The 21,424-nt window shown below is 49.9% G+C and overlaps 9 protein-coding genes across 9 annotated transcripts, besides 4 other annotated features; 6 read left to right on the top strand and 3 right to left on the bottom strand.

The window, feature by feature from the left end:
- Positions 1 to 514: 514 nt before the first annotated feature.
- On the bottom strand, positions 515 to 1,984 carry EKO05_0008772 (uncharacterized protein; the record flags this gene model as incomplete). The annotated part of the gene is made up of 1 exon (XM_038946620.1): positions 515 to 1,984. The coding sequence occupies one exon, from the start codon at positions 1,982 to 1,984 to the stop codon at positions 515 to 517; it is 1,470 nt and encodes a 489-aa protein (XP_038796303.1).
- Positions 1,985 to 3,342: 1,358 nt separating this feature from the next.
- EKO05_0008773 (uncharacterized protein) lies at positions 3,343 to 3,624 on the top strand (the record flags this gene model as incomplete). Its single annotated transcript, XM_059637382.1, has 1 exon — positions 3,343 to 3,624. One exon carries the CDS (start codon positions 3,343 to 3,345, stop codon positions 3,622 to 3,624), a length of 282 nt encoding a protein of 93 aa, XP_059493365.1.
- A 125-nt stretch (positions 3,625 to 3,749) lies between these two features.
- Positions 3,750 to 4,310, top strand: EKO05_0008774 (uncharacterized protein; the record flags this gene model as incomplete). Its single annotated transcript, XM_038946621.1, has 1 exon — positions 3,750 to 4,310. The coding sequence occupies one exon, from the start codon at positions 3,750 to 3,752 to the stop codon at positions 4,308 to 4,310; it is 561 nt and encodes a 186-aa protein (XP_038796304.1).
- A 41-nt stretch (positions 4,311 to 4,351) lies between these two features.
- Positions 4,352 to 4,368: a tandem repeat.
- A 2,332-nt stretch (positions 4,369 to 6,700) lies between these two features.
- Positions 6,701 to 7,775, top strand: EKO05_0008775 (uncharacterized protein; the record flags this gene model as incomplete). Its single annotated transcript, XM_038941552.1, has 2 exons — positions 6,701 to 7,277; positions 7,333 to 7,775. The coding sequence occupies 2 exons, from the start codon at positions 6,701 to 6,703 to the stop codon at positions 7,773 to 7,775; spliced, it is 1,020 nt and encodes a 339-aa protein (XP_038796305.1).
- Positions 7,534 to 7,637: a tandem repeat.
- A 974-nt stretch (positions 7,776 to 8,749) lies between the features above and the next one.
- EKO05_0008776 (uncharacterized protein) lies at positions 8,750 to 9,168 on the bottom strand (the record flags this gene model as incomplete). Its single annotated transcript, XM_059637383.1, has 2 exons — positions 8,750 to 8,826; positions 8,976 to 9,168. 2 exons carry the CDS (start codon positions 9,166 to 9,168, stop codon positions 8,750 to 8,752), a joined length of 270 nt encoding a protein of 89 aa, XP_059493366.1.
- A 3,054-nt stretch (positions 9,169 to 12,222) lies between these two features.
- Positions 12,223 to 12,393, top strand: EKO05_0008777 (uncharacterized protein; the record flags this gene model as incomplete). Its single annotated transcript, XM_059637384.1, has 1 exon — positions 12,223 to 12,393. The coding sequence occupies one exon, from the start codon at positions 12,223 to 12,225 to the stop codon at positions 12,391 to 12,393; it is 171 nt and encodes a 56-aa protein (XP_059493367.1).
- A 27-nt stretch (positions 12,394 to 12,420) lies between these two features.
- On the top strand, positions 12,421 to 14,756 carry EKO05_0008778 (uncharacterized protein; the record flags this gene model as incomplete). The annotated part of the gene is made up of 9 exons (XM_038941746.1): positions 12,421 to 12,533; positions 12,584 to 12,853; positions 12,906 to 13,199; positions 13,249 to 13,341; positions 13,386 to 13,500; positions 13,547 to 13,826; positions 13,879 to 14,237; positions 14,286 to 14,449; positions 14,519 to 14,756. 9 exons carry the CDS (start codon positions 12,421 to 12,423, stop codon positions 14,754 to 14,756), a joined length of 1,926 nt encoding a protein of 641 aa, XP_038796306.1.
- Positions 14,757 to 14,998: 242 nt separating this feature from the next.
- Positions 14,999 to 16,759, bottom strand: EKO05_0008779 (uncharacterized protein; the record flags this gene model as incomplete). Its single annotated transcript, XM_059637385.1, has 2 exons — positions 14,999 to 16,321; positions 16,370 to 16,759. The coding sequence occupies 2 exons, from the start codon at positions 16,757 to 16,759 to the stop codon at positions 14,999 to 15,001; spliced, it is 1,713 nt and encodes a 570-aa protein (XP_059493368.1).
- Positions 15,978 to 16,009: a tandem repeat.
- A 340-nt stretch (positions 16,760 to 17,099) lies between the features above and the next one.
- EKO05_0008780 (uncharacterized protein) lies at positions 17,100 to 20,636 on the top strand (the record flags this gene model as incomplete). The annotated part of the gene is made up of 6 exons (XM_038941828.1): positions 17,100 to 17,248; positions 17,297 to 17,325; positions 17,379 to 17,474; positions 17,524 to 18,151; positions 18,197 to 20,384; positions 20,436 to 20,636. The coding sequence occupies 6 exons, from the start codon at positions 17,100 to 17,102 to the stop codon at positions 20,634 to 20,636; spliced, it is 3,291 nt and encodes a 1,096-aa protein (XP_038796308.1).
- Positions 18,872 to 18,916: a tandem repeat.
- Positions 20,637 to 21,424: the final 788 nt, after the last annotated feature.

The following is a 21,424-nucleotide window of genomic DNA, read 5'->3' on the forward strand; positions in this document are numbered from 1 at the left end:
TCTCTTCTGCAGCTATAGTGTGCTCCTCACTCCTGTATAGCACATCCGGAACCATCCCGCTTAGTGTACCCTGGACGGGTACCATGCAGATAAGCGGCATAATTCAGGGTCCAGCGGCGTCCAAAAAGAGCTGCCGAGAGTGCCTATTTGGGCCTGACACGTTCGCACTTGTGGAAGGGTGTATGCCCCGGAGTACCTCTCTTGAGTCGTGGACATTGAACTACGCACATATTCCGTTGTAGATCTGCAGTTGAATGCAAAGGTCCTTGTCTCGAGGTCGAATAGTTAGCTGATAGGTGATAAGCGGAGTGAGGCGCCGGTGACAGCGCTAGGATCTGGATACCTATGCGGGGTAGAACTAATCCCTACTCGCAGATTGTCAGCAACAAATACGACGCGTTGTTTCGGGTTCAAATTATTACTCGAATTCTAGGATGATGTAGGATGACAACGAATCAATATTTGGTATCTGGCTAGGTCTCACTCCATTTCTTCAAATCAAGCCACGAACGTCCTACACATTCCTTGCGGGAGCCGCCTCGCCCTCAGCCAACTTCTTCTCTTCCAACGTGACAACCTGCTGGAGAGCAAGATCATCGCCTGGCATTGAAACCCTCGATGCAGCATCCGCCGCTTCAACAGGAACATGATCCCTAACCACAAGCCAGGTGGGATAAACCGACAACACCAACAGAGCTGTATTAACGCCCAGAGGCACGCGACCGCCTTTCCATTTCTTCGTGTTCAACCCAAAGGAAACGGCCTGTGCGAAACTCTCTTGGCCTCGCAGAACACCCGCAAATCGACTGAGCTCAGAGATGTTATCTGTCTTGGTCGCCAAGAGGTAATACAGCCAGCTAGACGATGCCTGCCTGGCAAAGTCCCAGAGGACGATGACGAAGAACGCTTCCACGAATCCGGCATCTTCCCAATCATACACCGGATTGCTTCTCGTGTATTTTTCTTGGATGACCCAACCGTACACCCATGCCACAACGTGTAAGAGTATGATATAGTAGAAGCCATAGGTAATACGCTTCTTTACAGTCAACCGTTTGTTGTCAAGGAACATCGATATGAGTTGCGAAGAGAGGAGGGTGCCGAAGTTGGAAACGAAACCCATGAGAGCGCGGGCACGCACACCAAAGTAGTAAGATTTGAAGTTGCTGCTGTACTGGTTGAAGAGCACCGCGTAGAAGATTGGCAGGAGAAGCATAATGTCTTTGCGTTTGGAGATGCGCCAGAGAGCCTTGAGTTCCCCTTTGAAGGTTTTCTCCTTTGAGATGAGGACTTTGGAGCCATCGGAGCGCTGCACTTTCTCGGGCGAGGAGAGTGCGAGAGCGAGGGGACAGGCAATGCACTGGAGTGCGACAAATACGAGGTATACTTGATACCCGACTTTGCCCTTCTTCTTTGCGGCGGAGTTGTTGTTGAGTGCAAGAACAATGGCACCGCCGACAAGAGGACCGCCTGTGCGGAACCAGAGCCAGATATTCATGTACTTTCCTCTCTTGCCAGGTTCGGGGTAGCCTAGGGCCACTGCCCCCTCGGAGACCCAGAAGAGACCTGCACTGACGCCGCAGCAGACGGCGCCAACAAGGACTAGCCAGACGTTGCCGTAGCGATTGTTGGTGTAGAGACCGGCAGAGTAGATGGGGTATCCGACAGCACCGAGGAAGAGTGTGTTGGAGAAGCCAATGCGATTTGCGAGCGGGCCGCCGAACAAACAGAAGAAACCCATGATGCCGAACACAAGTGCGTTGGCGGCATTAACCAAATACGGGTCGAGTGCTCCTCCAGCGCCAAGATCGTTCATGGCGTTCCATAGACCTGGCGCCAGAAAGCCTACGCCTCCGATGACAAAGGCGTTGAAGAGCGTAGACCGGTACCACTTGCGTGGGGCATCGTCCACAGATGGCGAGTTTGAAACTGGGAGAGAGACATCTTCGACCGAAGGCCCCTTTGCGGAGTCGTGAGTCGCCATTACGACTTAACAAGACCCAACGACCGCTTTGGAAGAAAGAAGAGCTGGTAACCCTTGAGTCGTAACGGCTTCTCGTGCTTTATATCAACTCCTACATGTGGCGCGGTTGCACGCAATTGTTACATTCTCGCCAAGCAGATTGAAAAATCTTACTGTGTACCTAGGCTTGCGACATACAAAACCCATATTTTCTGTCAATGTCGACATCGCAGGGTTGCAATTTCGCAAGCAAAGCGGCGGCAGCTTGTACGTACATGGTAGGCGATCCACCTTATAAGCTAGTGCCATTGCCAAGAAAGGAAGGTGGTCCCACATAAGAGGCGGTTGGCGCAAACCCGTCAGTTCGTTGTGGTGTCGTGATGGTCGCGAATATTAGAAAGGTTTGATTTGAGTCGAAACTTCGTGTTCCGACTGGATGTTACCTGGCAACATCTCCCAACCGTGGAGTAAGCAAATCTTGGGTGCTGCCTACAATGACTTGGTTCCGTTAAAACTCTGATAATGCTTTAGTCGTGACTCCCTTCTTGACAATGAAATTTGCTCTTGCTCTTGCTCTTTCGCTGCCGCTTACGTTGTAGAAAGAGTGGGCTACAACAGACCACAATCTAGGATCTCGGGAGCCAGGCAAGTTGGCTGCGCTGGCTGTTTTCTACCTGATACATAGAGACTTCTGTAACCTGCAAGGCTGTGTCGTGCAGCTTACATTCGGGTTAAGAGCATAGTAAAGCAAGGGTTAAGATCACTCATCAGTGTCTTGGTTGTAGACGGAGGAAAATCCCTGCTTACTAGCTACCCAATTGACAAAGAGCAAAAACAACAGCTCAGTACAAGTTGATGAATTTTAACATGTGGACTTTCCCTTTCATTTCAGCTCCAAGACCGCAGTCTTTAACTTTGCGGACAAGGACAGTCATCGTACGCAGCCTCAAAGCCTCTCTACAGATATGTGCAGATGCGCCATCAGTACACGGCAAACCTAATGGCTCGGTCTGAATTGCGTATGGCTGTATCAGTAGAGCGTCAGATGCGAGTGCAATGCGAAAGGCTTCAGGAACGTGGTGTTGAGTTTGAGTTCGTGGGGTTATGTAGTGCCGTGACGTAGCTGTTGCACGGCCCGTGCCAAAAAGGCTGCGCTCTCTTTACTTCCCGCTCCCAAGCCAAGCTTCATCCAAACACCAACGAGACAACGCGAGCACGACTAGCACGCGCGAAGCCTATCAAGTATCAAAAATCAACATCCGATCAATGCTTATTGTAGGCGGACCATCGCCAAAACGGTCCCCGCATCGCTCTTTAAATATCCTTGTTACGGCGTATGACCTAGGCTTCGGTGCTTCGCAACTCTGTCCCTCATCAAAATGAGGCACTTCACAATACAAGGCGACACGCAGGCTAACACCCTGACTTTCATTTACTCTCTGTTAAAATTGAAGCCCTCGCTGTCATTTGCGTTTGTGCTGACTGGTGTAGGTTATGATGTGGGCTGCTTCACGTTTCAGGACCACACTCGCAAACCCAGACTGCAACATGTGCTATCTAGGCCCGGAAACACTGCTATCCATAAGTCGCCGCGGCGTAAAATCAAATCGGTCGGAATTGCTATAACATTGATAACGTCCACCTACAATACCATACACTAAAATAATTTAATTCGTCTTGTGCTGGTCACTCGCTAATAGTATTGCGACTACTTCTAAAAAATTCTGCCTAAGATCTTTCCACAACTTCCACTTTCATCATCAGCTTAATCGTAATCGTCTACGACATGTACTGCTCTACTATCCTCAGCACCGGCTTGTTTGCCGCCACAGTCTTTGCCCACGGCAACATCACAAGCCCTCCAGCTCGCCTGCCCGGCCCAGCCATGGCTAAGGTCTGTGGTCAAGCCGCCGTCACGGCCATCAACGCCGACGGCACCGGACCGCTCGAGAACATCCCCAGCAACGGCTCACCCCAGTGCAACATCGGTCTGTGCAAGGGTGCTCAATTCGCCGACAACCAGAAGAACGTTCAGCAGTACGCACCTGGCGAGCAGGTCAATTTCGCTGCCGTACTTCCTATTCCTCACGAAGGGCCGTGCAACATCTCTATCATCGACACTGCCTCCAACACAATGGTCCAGACACTGCTAGTCTTTGATTCGTACGCGGACGAGAACTTGGCCCAACTGCCTCCCAACAACACAAAATTCAGCGTTAGCATGCCAACAGACCTGCCTGCTGGATCTTGCACACAACCCGGAGCTTGTACTATGCAGTGGTTCTGGTTTGGCACCAACGCACAGCAGACTTACGAGAACTGTGTCGACTTTGTCATGACCGCATAACCGGTTGTTGCGATCGAAGAATGTGCTGAAAAGAGGTAAGAGGGGGGGGGGGGGGGGGTTGTGTCTGCGCAGAATGCGTCAAAATCTGTATCGATAGTATATAGCTCGCATACGATACCCTAGAATGTCTCGCACTTCCAATGAATTAATGTCATCTATTTGAGTTGATGCTCTCTAAGTGTGCTTCTGCAGTCTCCGTGGTTGACTTCGATCGAGATTCTTGCTGGTTGAGCACACGAAGCAAGCGAGATGTGACAGATGTTTGGAGTCAGTTTCTCAACTCTGAGATGCGGTTGAAGTTGACTTGAGTGGAAGGGCACTAAATCGGATGGACGGCGTTGGAGTAAACAAGCTGCTCTCAAGATTATCAATAGGCCGGCGGTTAATGAGAAATTCGCAGGTGATCATGGTTCAACCTTCTCAATTCTTCCTTTGATTGTAGCGCAAAGGTCTTTGTCATGGTCCACAAATGAATCAAGGAAGTCGACTGTGCACGAGTCAGCGGACTCTTGATACCCTACCTTAGTCTTGATTGGTGGCTTTTCGATCTCTATCCATTTCTGCTCCTCATCATGAGCAGCCTCACACGCTGTTAGAAGCGGAAGAGGACACTGGAATAAACCAATGTACTGCAATGATGCATGCAGATTATTAGTTAAAGCAACCTCACTGCGAGATGTCTTCTGAGACAGATTTCCAAGTAACGAACAAGCTTCCACAAGAGCGACGTATTAAACATGAAGGGGAAGCCTGCCCGGACATTCTAGCAAGCCGAGAGCCATGTTCGTAATCATAATTACCTTTCCTGTGTGTCGAATGGCACAACAAAGTACGTCGTTGGAAGCCGATCAGAGACCTGATTGTAGTAGAGGCGTGCATCGATACTATCCAGTCTCGCAGTTAAAATTTGTCTTGTTAGTATTCGATAATTCCCGCGACTGCAGGCGAGTCGAGGATATCGCGTCGATTGCTGAGTTGAGGAAGACACTCCCTTAAGACGTGCTACCTAGCCGTTACTGGTCACACTAAGGGCCGCCATCCTCTTACATGTTTCTCGACCTTCCGATGCTCATTTCTTTGAATCGGAAGCAGCTGATCCCCGGATATCGGAAGAATCTGAGGCCGCAGGGCATGTGGAGTGCAATTTATCGGCAATTGTGGTTCACGGATTTTTATTGATTGGGAAGCCGCGTGCAGGGACACTGCCGTTTTCAGACAACGCACAGAGTCTGCTTGGAGCTCAATAGATCCATCGAGGCGGGCCTCCTCCCCATTCATTTGCAACAGAGGCGATGTTTTCGCGGAAAGGAACATTACTGCGCCCAGGTGCAGTAAATCATGACAGCTTGTCAAGTTTTGAAGTTATCAAATGATCCAGCCTCGTCTTCGAAGCAAACTAATATTCAGGCCTGACAGGGCTTCTTCGAGGAGCCGGAGCTGTCAAAAACGTCGTGGAGGCGCGCGCTATCGTCGACCCACTGTAGGTTTAAAGTGAAACAAGCAAGGTCTGAGGGTTCTAGGCGAGGTACGGCGAACGCTACCGCCGGAAAAGACGTCAGCGATGCGGGCACATCGAAACAGATAGATGAAGGCTCAGCCAGAAGTTCATGCATCTCTGCACGTCCAATTGAGATTCAGTTTTCTGGACGCTTGGGAGATGTTGTCAAGCCTCGCACCCCTCGTTTACCGGTACTGGTCCCGGTAGCTAAGCGCTAGCGCTTGCCTTCCCCTCTCCACATCTGACCTATTCACCTCATCCTTCCCCATCGCCTCATCGAAGGAGACCGATGGAAGCATGCTAGCTAATAGCAATGCATAAGCAGAATGTATTCTCCAACTTCTGCCATACGGTGGCCGCACAGCAATCTTGACTTTTCCGAATCGGTTTTTCATACGACTCAACGCAGCCTCCTCTCATTCAAGTTGGCGTTTCGACTGCAGCAGATGCCTGCGTTGATCAGGAACTATCTACCAAATCTGTGACTGCTTTGCCGCCCGTCCCATCTCCAAGCATCTGAAACAAGCATCGGGAAGAGTTCGACCTCAGCACCCAGCTCTCCCCTGAACGCTTGGTACAATCAAGCTTTTGATGACGGCTTTTATTCCCGTTCAGTAACAGTACCCAGTTAAACTGACAGTTGTACAGGGCTAGTGTTTACCCACGATGTTTCGGGGAGGTCAGTTGCTGGATATAAAGGTCACTTTGTACGCTCCAACATTGTTTCCTCATCACACTCATTCAGTCATTTCGACAGTTCACTCTTTTCACATTCATTCACCCTTCATTGATTGAAGCAGATAACATTTTCTTACACCTTCGTTGATCTCGAAGCTCACTTTTGAACACCATTCTTTTCAACCAACCAAACTTTTCAAACAAATCATCAACAATGCCTTCCAAGATTCAGATCGCTGCCATCCTCGGCGCTGTTGCCGCCTCCGTCAACGCTCACGGTCATCTTGCAGCCATCAAGGTCGACGGCACTGACTTCACTGCCTACGACCCCTCGTTCCAGTACCAGAGCCCCCCTCCCGAGGTCATCGAGTGGTCCTGCCCCGAGTGTCAGGACAACGGCTTCGTCGACCCCTCTATGTACACCGACGCAACCAAGATTGCCTGCCACAAGGATGCCACCGCTGGTGCTAAGACCGCCAAGGTCGCTGCTGGAGGAAAGCTTGACATCCAGTGGACCACCTGGCCCGATTCTCACGTTGGTCCCGTCATTGACTACATGGCCAAGGTTGACGACGCCACCGCTGCTAAGGCTGGCGATTTGAGCTTCTTCAAGATCGATGAGGCTGGTTACGAGGGCGGTGAGTGGGCTGCCACCAAGCTCATCAAGAACAACCAGACCTGGTCCGTTACCGTCCCGAGCTCCATCGCTCCCGGCCAGTACGTTCTTCGTCACGAGATCATTGCCCTCCACTCGGCGGGTCAGGAGAACGGTGCCCAGAACTACCCCAAGTGTAAGTCGTAACCCATGTCCTAACCATATACTACATGAACTGACTTGGTCTCAAGGCATCAACTTGGAGGTTACCGGTTCCGGCACTGAGACCCCCGCTGGTGTGGCTGCTGACAAGCTCTACACCCCTACCGACCCCGGCATTAAGGTTGACATCTACTCTGGCGACCTTAGCGCCTACAAGATCCCCGGTCCCGCTCTCTTCAGCGGTGCCAGCTCCGGCTCCAGCTCCGGCTCCAGCAACTCCTCTGCTACCTCCCCTGCCGCTACCTCTGCCCCTGCCGCGTCTTCTGCTGTCTCTACCCCCGTTGCTTCTGCCACACCCACCGCCGCTGCCTCCTCGGCCGCTGCCGCTGCCGCTACTCCTACCTCCACTGGCAGCTCCGACTCGTCCCTCCCTGAGACCTTCACCCTCGAGACTTTCATCTCTTGGTTGGAGAAGGCTGCTGGCTCTTCCAGCGCTAAGGCTCGCCGTCACGCCCGCGCTTTCCGCGGTTAGATTAGCAACGCGATGAATGACATGGGCTCCTCTTCAGGGAGTAGATATGCATTATGTTGATAGATGGTTGAAGATAGGAGGTGTTCTTCAGTTCTTGTACCTAACCTTTACCATAGTCGAAATGGCTCACGCTCATTCTCTCTTCCTAAGTACAAGTAACACTAACCTGACCGTAATGATACAGATTTGAGGTCTGCAACAGCCCGTTCATCGCTGAGCTCAGAATCCTTGCACGCATAATCTATTTGGCAAACAATGACGGGTTGCAGGCGAAAGAGACTGGGGGTGTAATGCAAAGACGGCCGGACCCTGTTTGAGGCTGTCCGCTCGTAAACCCGTCTTCCGTCGGTCGATACCGGCAAGTTAAACTGATGTGAAAGACAATGTGCAGGTGGAAAGGAGCGGAACTTTAGATTGATGGCGTCTTTCTAAGTAGCTAGAGTTTTAATTATCATTATATTTAAAATAAATCGTTCCTCATCCATCAACAACACCATCTCCGGTATAGTCCAGAGGCTAGGATATTCCGCTTTCATGTCCTCGGATCTGAAGCACCGGAAAGACCCGGGTTCGATTCCCGGTACCGGAAACGCTGTCTTTTTGCCTGGTCACCATGTCTAGAGTGCAGTGCATCCTTTTGCTCTGGTGAGTGGGCACACTTTTAAGTTGCATCTTCTGTCTTCAATAAATGAGTTCAAGGCTCTGGAATTCCGTTGTTTCAAAATCTGCCTCGCAATATATCCCCGTCTTTGCGCCACACGTCAACCCTTCATCCCTCACATCAGGTCGTCTCTCTCACCTTGCACCCAAAACCCCTGTCCCCACGAAAACCTGGAGTCTAGCAAATCCAAAACAAGGCCAAGACCCGCCAATGACAGTCACCGGAGCCTTTTTCCAACGCCAAATCAAAACCCGGGAACTCGGAAATTGGTTATCACACGACAGAGAAAATTGCGTCCCTGCCTGTGCATCTCCTAACGACGGCTGTGCACCTGCGATGCGCCTGCGCACCGATAAGCCTTGTTATGACTTTTGATAAAGCAAAGCGACCCTGAGACATGTCAGCATTGAGCGCTGCAGCCATAATCATTTGCCTAAGTGGCTTTTGCTTGCGAGGATAGTCGCCGGCAGCTTCCAATACTCAGCACCTCCTCGCGGAACTGGCGACGTTGGATGGCTGTGCTGTATCAAACCACGTACCTAGGAACCCCTGTGTGAGTCGCTCACGTTCCCCCAGGTTGCATGTTCCATCTGTAACATGCATGGTTGCCTGGATTCGGAAGTGTGCGGATTCAGTTCGTGTGAATTGCGCCTGTTCCCTCGCAGACATGACACTTTGTCGTGCCGTCCCGTTTGCAACTTGTGCAGTTCTTGCCTGTACCATTGCACTCATCGCATTTGATCGTGCCGAGTCCGCGGCAGGTTGGGCATTCCTTCATCGTGTGTGATGGACTGTCGATTCAGGGTCGAAGGGGAACGAAGTAGGCAAACGTGAGTAGGAGGTTGGGAAGGGTCGCTGATCAACAGCTCGAAAGTGTGAATGGAGTGATAAAGGAGTGTTTCCACACAAAGAGAGAATAGAGGTTTATATTGACAAGAATGCACGAGTGCTGATGCAGCTGTCAGGTCAGAGTTTCGAAACGACAACCCGATCTTCAATCTGGGCCAGGGTCTTTATATAATCTCCTGTGAGAGTTGCGCACAGGTCCGGTCCGCGCTCACCCTCAATCTTGCTTGTAAATACGATATAGTGAAGCGGGATCGTTTGCCCTGCTTAGCCACGAGACCAGGCAGCTTCATTAGGAGCTCACGGCTCGCGTAGCGGGGTCGATATGAGGGAAGACCACTCACGTCTTGAAGAAGAAGCTTCCAAGGCTACAGTAGGTCAAATATGGCGGAAACATTACGATGGTCGCGCAGGTTCCCTGGCGTGTCCTCATCTTATCCATCTCATCCGAAGCACATGCCGCTCCCCGTACGGTGCAGCATTACAAGTCGGTCTTACCAGAGCGTAAGAACGCCTGATATGCTTGGCGGTTCGATCTTTTCAAACAGCTTGCGGCACCGCCACAACCGGGCTCCACCTGTCCGTTGGACCGCGCTGCCGTGCCTCAGTTGATCCATATCACCATATCTTCAACGAACAGGCCTATCAGATTGCGGAAACTCATTTCGAGTCTTCTCGCGTGTTTCTCATGGCCCTCCACTAGCAAATCACGTCGCTGATCCAGATTTGCAAGGGTGTTTCGCCTAGGCCGAACCGATTTCCCTCCTCAGAGGCACAGGGCGCAGCTCAATATTCTGCAAAATTGGTGGGCTGAGATGTGGTTGGGCAAATATTGATGCTAGTGCAATTGTCGGGCATAGAGGACGACGAGGCATTGTTCGAATGCTGCCTCATGTGTCAGGCCTCAGGCAGAAAGAGATGGCCCCGTGCAACTGCTTGAAGCGGAGATCATATTGCGAGTATGAATACACTATTGCTGATCATGCAATAAAAGTTGTCGACCTTCGGATTTATCGTAACCTGAAACAGATAACCTTCTTGTAGTGGGTTCAAGCCACTTGTCTAATCGTATGGCTGTTTGCACAGCCTCGAATCCTTCCGTCACTAACACGGCGCAAGTTTACACAACCTGTGTCCGCTTTACAAAAAGCACGTAAAGCTGAGTTCAGCTTACAGCTGCATGCCTTACGAGAGTGCCAATGGTCAAGAACCGAGAATGGGATCCCAGGAGGAACCTCGAGTTGAATGCAAACGAACCTGGTCTGGTCAAGCACAGCCACACAAGTCCCCCACGAGTACAACATTCAAAAATCGAGAAGTGATCGCATTTCACAGGCGTACAAATCACGCAGTACAGCGAAACCGAGACAAGGCAAGCATTCGCATGTTGTAGAATGCGTCAGACACCGGTTAAGGTACGCGGCCTCAGGCGTTTACGGGAACTCAACATATTCAATGTTTCAATCATCCCGAGGTCTCCAAAACCTTTGAGGCGGCTCTTCGAGGAACTTATGTGGAGGGCCACGTCACCCACCTCAGTGAACGTCCGAAGCGGGAGACCACTATTAGCTCCAAAGAGTGATCTTTGGTCGGCCAGAGAGCCTGGTTGTTGACATGGAGTGCCGGTGCCATCGCCGAATTGTTTGGTCCCACCGTAGTAGTGTGACGAACTGTTTTGTCTAAATTCACTCTTCATGACCTTATGCCAGCGATACACTCTGTCGTTCCTGTCGAATTTTTGTCTGTGCATTATTTTCTAGAGATACACAGGAATTTGCACAGGAATTTGCGTCTGCTGCTGTGTGTCGATTGTGCATAAAGTAAGCAAAATGGGCGAAGAAAATACTGTGAGCTACATCAAACAAACCAAGAAATTGTCTGGTCCGCGCACGACAAGACCCTAGCCTGGGATACCAGACATTTATCTTCCTTTAACGCGTTGTAACAAGCCTTGAAGAACGTTAACAACTGCAATCGCTTGGCATGTAATGGCAACGCACGTGGCGCGAACCGGTCGGAAGACTGACATCATGATACTGCAGCCACTCACACCCGATGAAGTAATCCGGCTGAAGGATTGTGTTGGTTACTGAAAAGGCTCGGATGCATGCCAGCTCATTCAAGCGTGTCAGGAGCTTGCATGTAGTGCATAATTTTCTGGCTTCCGCACTGGAGCAGTTGTATGTCTTGGTGCATTGGTCTCTCTTTCAAGCTGAGTATCCTTTACCTGATGCGTTGATGATCGCCGTTGTGTGTCTTGCAATAAGAGCTCTTTTCCTCAGCCTCCAGAATCGGCATCTGGTCTACACACTTTGAGAATGCTACAAGATCTTGTCGTCTTGTCGCTGCAATTGCGACCTTAAAGTTCTTGCTTTCAACTGTTTCGGAAGTCTGTTCCGAGTCAATTATGTTGTTTCAAAGCTTCCTTTAGCCATTGAAGGCTGGCGTGATGGGTGATGGCAAGGCGCAGGAAACGGGCGAAAGCCAAGATTGTGACGCGCTAGATCTGAGATGCACCAAGACTTGACCTCCACCCCCGCCTGCTTTTCCTTGGCTAACACCCCCCCCCATGTCCCGCCCTTCCATAGATCTTTCTACACTCACTCCGCCAGTCTTTTCTCTTCCATAACTGCGATACTACCGGTCATATCGTCGAGCGCATCGTCGCACGAATGGAATAGCTGACGCAACATCAGCTACTCGTTCAGTGTCTGTCGATGTTCAAGCAGCAACTACGAATGGCGTTTCCTTGATGCAGTCTTGTCCTGGCTCTGATGCCTTGGCTAGTTCTTGTCAATACAATGGAACAGCCTCCGGACAAGACAACGAACCCTCTTGGCTCCTCAGGCAGGCTCCATACAACGACGATAATGCTGCGGCATATTACAATCATCATGCAATTGAGCACTTGGCACGCAGTCGGTGTCGCCGTTAAGATTCATGGCAAACATGCTCGCAGGATCAGCGCTCCAGCATGAGGGTTACAATAGACTCTTGGGCGGAGAAATACCTTGTTGTGCGTCCTGCGCAGCAGATCACTTCAAGTATTTAGCTGCGGGTTTTCCCACAATTCACGCGCTCGTAACACGTCTATTTCCCCTCTTTCTGTGAAACTTAGCTGGGAGACCTCAACGCGCTATGGCAGACCCAGGTGCCGTCAAGCAAAACAGCGGCATCGCTGCTGTACACCACAATGAAGGCCGTCGATCTTCTGTGGCCAGTGTCAATTTAAACAAGAATATAAATGCCAAGTATGTCTATAAGATCTCATTTATTACCAATATCCTAATGCCACCTGTAGAGTCTCTAACCCTCTGACCGGCGTCTCATATGAAACATTGATGCGCGATGTCGAAGACTTCGCACGTGAACATGACCTAGAAGATATCATCAGTCATCTAAAGAAAGGTGCTCTAGTCGCTCAAAATCCAAACGGGTTTGACAACATTGAGATGCTCGTTGAGGAAGACAGACGATACCTTCAGTTGGAGAAGCAGCACAAGTGGAAGCATCCCCTGCAGCTATACGTCACGATCATTGTGTGCTCTATTGGTGCCGCTGTACAGGGCTGGTAAGTTGTAGGTAAAGGCGAACCAATTGCAGATTTCTGATAAAGTTGATAGGGATCAGACTGGATCTAATGGAGCAAACTTGTCCTTTCCCGTTGAGTTTGGAATAGGGGAGGGAGATACAGAGGGGTCTCCCAACCGTTGGACGCACAACTTGCTTGTTGGGCTCGTCAATGCTGGCCCCTACATTGGAAGTGCGCTCATCGGTTGCTGGGTCAGCGATCCTTGTAACTACTACTTCGGCCGTCGTGGAACCATCTTTATCTCTGCGATCTTCTGTGTGCTTACTCCGATCGGTGGGGCGCTTGCACAAACCTGGGAACAGCTCCTTATCACTCGCATTCTTATGTAAGAACTTATGGAATTGAGCGTTTCTGCTTACGCTGATAAAACACAGGGGTATTGGCATGGGCCTGAAGGGCTCCACCGTTCCTATCTTTGCAGCAGAGAACTCTCCTGCACAGATTCGTGGCGCGCTTGTTATGAGCTGGTAAGTGATTCTATCAACCAAAAGTCTGCGACTAAGACCGGCAGGCAAATGTGGACTGCTTTCGGTATTTTTCTGGGGTATTGCGCCAACCTAGCTGTTTACCAAGTGCCTGTGATTGCATGGCGTCTTCAAATCGGATCGGCATTCATCCCAGCTGTGGTAAGCTCATTGAGACTCAAAGCTAGACATGCACTGAACTTTACAGCCTCTGACAATTGGGATCTTTTTCTGCCCAGAATCGCCTCGTTGGCTTATTAAGAAGAATCGCTACCGCAAAGCCTGGCAGTCACTTGTTCGGCTTCGCTTCAGCCCTGTACAAGCAGCCCGTGACCTCTACTACATTCATGCTCAACTTCAAGTTGAGGCACAGATCATCGGCAAGTCGAACTACTTGCAACGCTGTATCGAACTTTTCACCATCCCTCGAGTCCGCCGTGCAACTCTGGCTTCTTTCGTCGTCATGATCGCACAACAGATGTGCGGAAGTAAGTAGCACCTTTTAAGCTGCTGTAGAGGTCTGACACTGATCAATTGCAGTCAATATCATCGCTTTCTACTCTAGCACCATCTTTAGACAAGCCGGTGCTTCAGAGCGAGAAGCATTAATCGCCTCCTTTGGATTTGGTCTCGTCAACTTCGTATTCGCCTGGCCTGCTATCTGGACCATCGACACATTCGGTCGTCGAAGCTTGCTCCTCTTCACCTTTCCGCAAATGGCCTGGTCTTTGCTCGCCACTGGGCTTTGTTTCCTCATCCCTGAGAGTAGCCCAGCCCACCTGGGTCTTATTGCTATGTTCATCTACATCTTGGCTGCTTTCTACTCTCCGGGCGAAGGTCCTGTACCCTTCACCTATAGCGCTGAATGTTTCCCTTTGACACACCGGGAAGTTGGCATGGTAAGCATTATACAGGATGAACCAAAGAACTGCGTTAACGTAGGACAGGGCTGGGCAGTTGCTACGTGTCTCTTCTGGGCTGCAGTGCTCTCGATCACGTTTCCACTAATGTTGTATGCTTTGACCCCGGTTGGAGCTATTTGCTTCTACGCAGGTCTAAACATGATTGCTTTCTGCATGATATTCCTATGGCTTCCAGAAACCAAACAAAGGTACGTGTCTTGCTATCTTTTCTTTTTCCAACCCCGAGAGCTTGTCACATAAGTGCTGACCAAACAAAGGACTCTGGAGGAACTAGATTACATTTTCGGTGTACCCACGAGGAGGTTCATTGCTTACAACTTCCGCGTCGCCTTGCCTTGGTGGTGGAAGCGCTGGGTCCTCTTTGACAAGTCCGCGAAACTTGCGCCACTGTACCACTTCGATGGAGTCGATGGTGCTCGTATTCCCGACTCTGAGCACGAGTCAAGGAGATCAACCAATAACGAGAAGTCAACCACGGTTACCAGGGAGATGTGAAAACAAGATGTGTCGTTTGAAACACTGGAGCAGTTCTTCAAGTTGGGTGGGAATAACAGAACTGTGCAGCTGAAGGAAGATGGTGGAGTCATTGAGAGGTTGTGACGAGAAACATTCAATGCAATGTCATTGTTATCTACTACTAATGCATACATTCGCTAGCAGGATCATACCTCAGTGTTGGCCTTTTGAAGCAGGCCGCTTCTTCTTTCAATCAAGATTGTATACAATGATTATCTGCTTCAACACATGAAGTCATGTGTAGCCTTGAGTTGAGTAACAACCCCTTGAAACACAGCTTTCTGCAGTTGTACATCCTCGAGACTATTCGCGCGAAGACTAAAATCACAGCGTATACACCTTCTGACAGCATCACTATACTTCGCGCCAGCGTCATCGGCAAGCTCATCAGCCAACCTGTATGCTGTGTTGAGTCTTGTGAGGAAGCTACCCTGCAGATCGGCGGGATCTCGCGGCCCATCCTCATCTTCGTGGAGGTCAGACAGCGTCTCGCCGTACCACAGTTCGATCAAAGCAACTCCTAGCGCAAACAGTGGTTGATTCTGGATTATCCGTCCTAGTTGCTTTGGGATAGTGTTCGTTTGAGAAGAGACATTTGTATCAAGCCCAGGGGATACAAACGGCTGATCATACAAAGGAAAGCCAGGACGTTCAACAAAGTATATGTTGTCAAGCCCCCAGTTGTTTTCAAGCCAGGGTGTCTCGTGAAGTTGCAAGACACTTGAGGCCAGAATGATAGCTAAACGTACACGTTCGCGATTGGGAAAGCGGCGCTTACGCTGCAGAGCGCTTCGCAATGTGGAGACCGTCCATTGTTCGGTATCGGATGGCAGCGTCCTGGTTGGATATATCTTCAGCCCGTATCTTTGTTTTACTATCTCATTCTCGAGTAGCGTCAGACAAACATCGCGATGAGGTTTCTGAAGTGTACAAATAGCTGAGCACAAGTCTTTGATAGGCTGCAGATTGGGCTCTGGTTCCAATGCAGCTTTGACAGCTCGTTTGGCGTGCGACACAAACCGTACACCTTTGCCATTTTGAACAGCACACACTGTGCCTTTGGGTATGGATGTTACACTTTCACAGGTAACGTGGATATCTGCTTCGTCCCATGTCCATGGGTTTAACTTGACACTATTCACGATGGATTGAGTGGGTCCGTACTGAAAGAGGACGTGGAATGGGTCGCGCATTGGAGCCTCGTCTTCTTCGTCTTCTTCTTCGTCATCATCGCTTGACACATCCACCATTCGAGGTTCCAAACGTAAACTGATAGCATGATCTGCTTGGCAAAGACAAGTCCATCCTGAGTTTATGGCTGAATAGAAGCCTTGGGCCCGTTCGTTGATGATCTGGAAATTGGGAATTGACGAGCGGTCAACGCGCTGCTGAGCCTCGATGTTTTGTCTCTGAACAGTCAAGCGATTCAGAACCGTATTTGCTTGACGAATTGTAGTCATCAGATCATTGTAGTCTGCTTTACTAAGACTGAACTTGAGGCGTTTGTAGTTCTCTTTGAAGGTATTTTCGTCTGAAAATTGAGGCTGCATCTCATCAGCAAAGTTCATGTTCAGTCGACACCAAGGTCGTACTTGACCTGAGCTTCCAAGCCTCAATCTTTCTTTGAATTTTTCGACCGCAGCCCTCAATCTGAGGATAGTATCCAGATAAGGACTGTAGCTTGCGCCAAGACGTTTTCTTAGCTTCCGCTCGAAGCTCACCTTTGCCCAAAGTTCGCCACCAGGGTCTGCCAGGAACTCCGCCACGTCTCTCGCATCGACAACGCCCAAGACCAGTGATTCGATGCTGTTTTGGTACACAGCAGTTTCGCCCCTCAACTCGCCAACCAGCATCTCGACCTCTCTGCCGTACCTCCAATATCGTTTCGTCACAGCGATACCTTTTCCGTAGAACTCTAATCCTGCAAGCAGCAACGGCAGAGATCCCAAGACGAGGCCAGCGATTTCGATACCGGTCGCCATGACGATTGACAAGGCTGTATACAACAAACTTCTGCTCAGACACGATCAGTTTGCGATCCGGAGTTATCGCGTGGGTGTGCAGCTTTGTGTGTCGCTCGCGAGCTGGTTGACTCTGCACATATCCGCGAGATGTGGTGAAGTTGAAGACTACAGGAGACATCAAAATCAGGCAATATGCAGCGGCAGATGCAAAGCGGGGTCTTTGGCCCCCACAGCTGACGTCTCGTGCACTGCAGCCAAGGAACTGTTACTTCTGCGGCAATCTCTATGAACTCGCTTTTAAGACAGTAAGGTACACTGACTCAAGTTCCAACGTTTACATTTTCTTGATGTCACCCCAATGGGTTCGACCAACGCTATATCCACAGCCGTCGACGACTGTGCTCGCGCCTTTCTTAGCCTTGCCGGAAGTTTGGAAAAACCAACCCGGTTTGCTGAGCAAGTAGCTGCTGAGTCGATTTTGGATGAATTCGATCGCTTTAAACTATGGTAAGACTTAGGTTGAGTTGCGCTTGTTGCTCTGCCTAACCGTTTCAGGGCGGGCAATATCGCTGCACACAGAAAAGGTCAGCCCCGAATCTACCTACGCTTCAAGGGATGTTGCTAAGCCACGGCAAAGGCCGACGTTCACTTGAGAACAGACTTCGCGATGCCACTCGTCTCAAAGAGGAGACCTATGGCTTACTCACGTTATTATCCGATGCATTGAAGAAGGGTAAGTCGGAAACTTCCGAAATCTAGGTCCTCGGCTCTAATGACAATAGCACTGTCCATTGTCGAAGGAGAATGCATACCCTGGGACGAGGAGACATACTCGGACTCTGAATCTGAACCCTCGGACGACGAGACCAGCAACCCAGATCTCCAAGGCAATACTGAACTCAAGCAGCTCTATGCAAGCACAAAGACGACAGTAACGTCTCTCATGAGGATTTCTATGGCTATACGAGAACCAGCCCTCAATAGTCAGTCAAGGAGTATCGACAAGTCTCACTTCCAACAGCACGATATACAGCATGTTCAGAACAAGTTTCCAAGCGCACCAGGCTATCTGACTGAAAGATTGGGTCATGCCATATCTAGCCGGAGGCAATATCTCGCTTACAGGGAAACCCATCATGAAAAACTGACCAAGGGTATCGATAAACTTGGTCTTGAGGCAGCACGATCGGAGTTCACTACTAACTCAACGGAAGCAACGAGGCTGCAACGGACTGGCAGCTTCAACATACTAGACGACGACAATGATACAGCATCTCAGACGTCGTATGCAACATCCATCAATGCTACAGTGAGGGCGCCCAAGCTTCCTAAAGAAGCCCGAGAGAAAGATTACTACGACTGTCCTTTCTGTTTTGCTTTGATTGCTATCCACACAACAGCAGCTTGGAAGTAAGTTCATCATGCCGTGTATTGAGCGATATCTAATCGATGCAGACGTCACGTCTATCAAGATCTCCACCCCTATTGTTGTACGTTCGAAAACTGTACAACCGCTGACAGACTATATGACTCTCGGCATGCCTGGTTCGCGCATGAGCTTGAAGCTCACCACTCATCTTTCCAGTGCGTTCAAGGGTGTTTGGAAGCTTTCCAGACCGAGTCGGACTTCGAGGGTCATATCAAATCCAAACACGAAGATCTTGCAGCGCCAGCTGTCTATTCAGCACTCAGGCGGGCTTCCGCTAAAACACCTGGTATTAATGAGGAAACAACTTGCAAGCTATGTGCCAGACGTATGACATTGCGTAAGATGCAGAAGCATTTAGGCCATCACCACGAACAGCTTGCTCTGTTTGCTCTTCCAGCGAATTTGGACGATATCGAGGACGACCCGGATGAGGGAAATCAAGATTCTGTGCTAAAGGTTGAGGGAGACAGAGAAGAGGAAGGAGAAGATCTGACCGACACAAGCGATACTTCCGAAACAGAAGAACTTGTCCAAAGGAGCGATGACCTGCATAAAGATCCAGTTTCAACCTTCTATGATCAAGATAGTGAGATCCAATACCATCCAGATTCCGGGCATCGGGGACTTGTAGGCCAGCACGTGTACAACTCCAGTCATGGGAACATTGACGGAGGTCATGCATACTTAGGCGACACCAATTTCGACAACGACAACGACGACGGCGACGACGAAGATGAAGATGAAGATAACTCTGATCCCTTCGCAAACTCCAGACAAGTTCATATCGATCGAGTGACCGACGCTAAAAACCAAGCCAACGTGCAAGAGAAATCTGATTCTAAAGCATCTCAACAGAGTCCAGCGAACAGGGAAGATTTGATAAAGGCATTGGAAGGAGCTGGTGAAGAAGGGTTGGATATTTCCTTTCTTGGCAATGTGCTGACAACTGTGGGCGAGACGGCTCAAGCTACGAGAGACGAAGCAGAGCGAAGAACGAGCGTTGCTCAACAGCGGGCAATTGACGCGCTTGAGGCAAAAAAGAGAGATCGAGAAGTAGTAGAGGTTGAAGAAGAGCCTTACATACGCCAATTGTCGTATGGAGAAGAGGACACTGAAAGAACGATCGAGGCGCCAGTAAAGCGTGGAGAGGCTGAGCGTGAGAGGAAAGTAGCTCAACAGGCAGCAGTAGATGACTACAATCGGGAGAAGGCTAAAGAAGAAAAGGAAGCGGAAGAAGAGCGCAATCGAATCATCTATGAGTACGAGCGCAAGAAGGAGCGTGAGGAGCCAATTCTACTGAGGATAGAAGAAGAGAAACAGAGGCAGAAAGACAAGGAAGAATATGAAGTCTTTCTGTCAAAGCAAAAAGACAAAGAAAATGTAGAGAAGGCACGAAGGGTGGTAGAGGATAGAGACCTTGATGAGATCATGCGTAAGCGTCTGGAAGAGTTTGACTTTCATGAAGACCAGATACAGACCATGATTCAATCCGAGCAGACGAAAACGGGGGGAAAGGGCAAGGCTGCGATTTCTACAAACGACGTCTCTTTGAATGCCCCACAGCCTACCTACGCCAAGGTTGCAAGAGAGCATCTCGACGTTGAAACTCTCCATTATTACGACATCCTGTACGAGTACGACGAGGATCCCAACTACATCATCGTTTTGAGAGAGTTGAATGAGAGAGAAGCTGACATCCTGTTCGAACACACTCGACGACTTCGCAGTAACAATGGGAAACGTCTTTTCATAGAAGCAGAAGGTAGTGGCAACCGCACGTCAGAGAAATCCGGGTCCGAGGTCGAGAGAAGCGAGAGGTCGCAGCCGCAAAAACTTAGGATGCCCAGCGTATCTGATGTACATCAGCAGCAGCCAGATGAATCATTGCACTTGGATCTTTCTGGCGACCACTCCGAGAAGGAGATCGCCGAGAAGCAGTATACGCAGCAAGGACAAGCCACTCAACAATACTCGACTCTCTCCCCCTTTGGCGGGTTGGTTAACCCTTTTCCAGCTGATCGGGCCTCAGAGCTGCCGTTATACATTGGGAACAGCGACAATGAATACGAGAGGAGCAATACTTTTGAGACGAGCTCTGCAGCGAAGAGTCAAGAGAGAGATACAGTGCAAATTCCAATCACGGAAACTAAGCGTCGAGCTTCTTTTTCGTCCAGAGCATGGCCAAAAGCTGGTTACAGCAGGATTACATCTCTTGTACGTGAACTCACTACATGTTCAAAAAGAGACGGCTAACACGAAAAGCAGACTCCAAAGTATAAGAAAGGTGATCATGTGCAGATGGGAGTAGTTGAGAATGGTCAAAGGATGAAAGGAGTTTTCACCATTCATGGTGCGGAACCAAACAACAGAGGGTGGTTTGAGTACAGTTTGGCTGACACTTTCACCGGCAAGCTGTACAAGAACGGTGCTGCTGTCCACGAGAAGGACTTGAAGCCAGGCACGTGAGGGGGAGTAGAGACAGAGGCACCTAGTTCAAGAGAGCAAAGTAGATGTAGCAGAGATGCTCGGAGCAAATCACCCTCCGCTGGTGACGCTTTTATTCTCAACAAGCATAATCGGGATTGACGCTTTCTTTTCATTGTGATAGGCATAGCGCTGCTCGTTACGCACTATCAACTCATCAGCGTTGGTGTTCCTCTTGGTCTCATGATCCCCAAGCCGCGCTTCACCTCGACCGAGCAGCAGACAGGACAACAAAGGCTATATGCCAAAAAAAATGCCTACCCTCCGTCCGTTCAAGCGCAGCAAGATGCACAATAGGGCACTTTGCAACTTTCACTACCGTCGGCTTCAGATGGAATAGCACGTCAGCAAGAGTGATGGACGACTAAAGCCTCGAAGCCCTTAAGTCGACAAACGCCGCACACCTTTGTGATCTGACCTCAAACAAACAGCTCCATGGTGCACGATGGATGCAAAGGGTAGATTTTGGAGGTTCTGGTTCGCAGGCAGAAACACTGTTGCCAGTAAGGACTGGACAGATTCAATGTGACGGACAGGACTTCGTTTAAGCAAGCCACCCGAGTACCTGTCTGTAAGCGCTCAAGAAAAGCACCAAGCACACCCACTCAAGCTGACTGCGGAGCGAATATAGCATTGGTACCACTCAACGGTAGCCAATCATCATACTGCTCAGCTGAGCACAATCACTACACTAACCTTATCCGGGCAAAGGCTGAGCGGCGCAGTTCGAGTCGTCAGCCCTATGCAGGACCCTAGTGATGCGCTTGTCG

This window comes from Ascochyta rabiei, chromosome 15 (assembly GCF_004011695.2).
Source record: "Ascochyta rabiei chromosome 15, complete sequence".
NCBI classification, from domain to species: Eukaryota; Fungi; Ascomycota; class Dothideomycetes; order Pleosporales; family Didymellaceae; genus Ascochyta; species Ascochyta rabiei.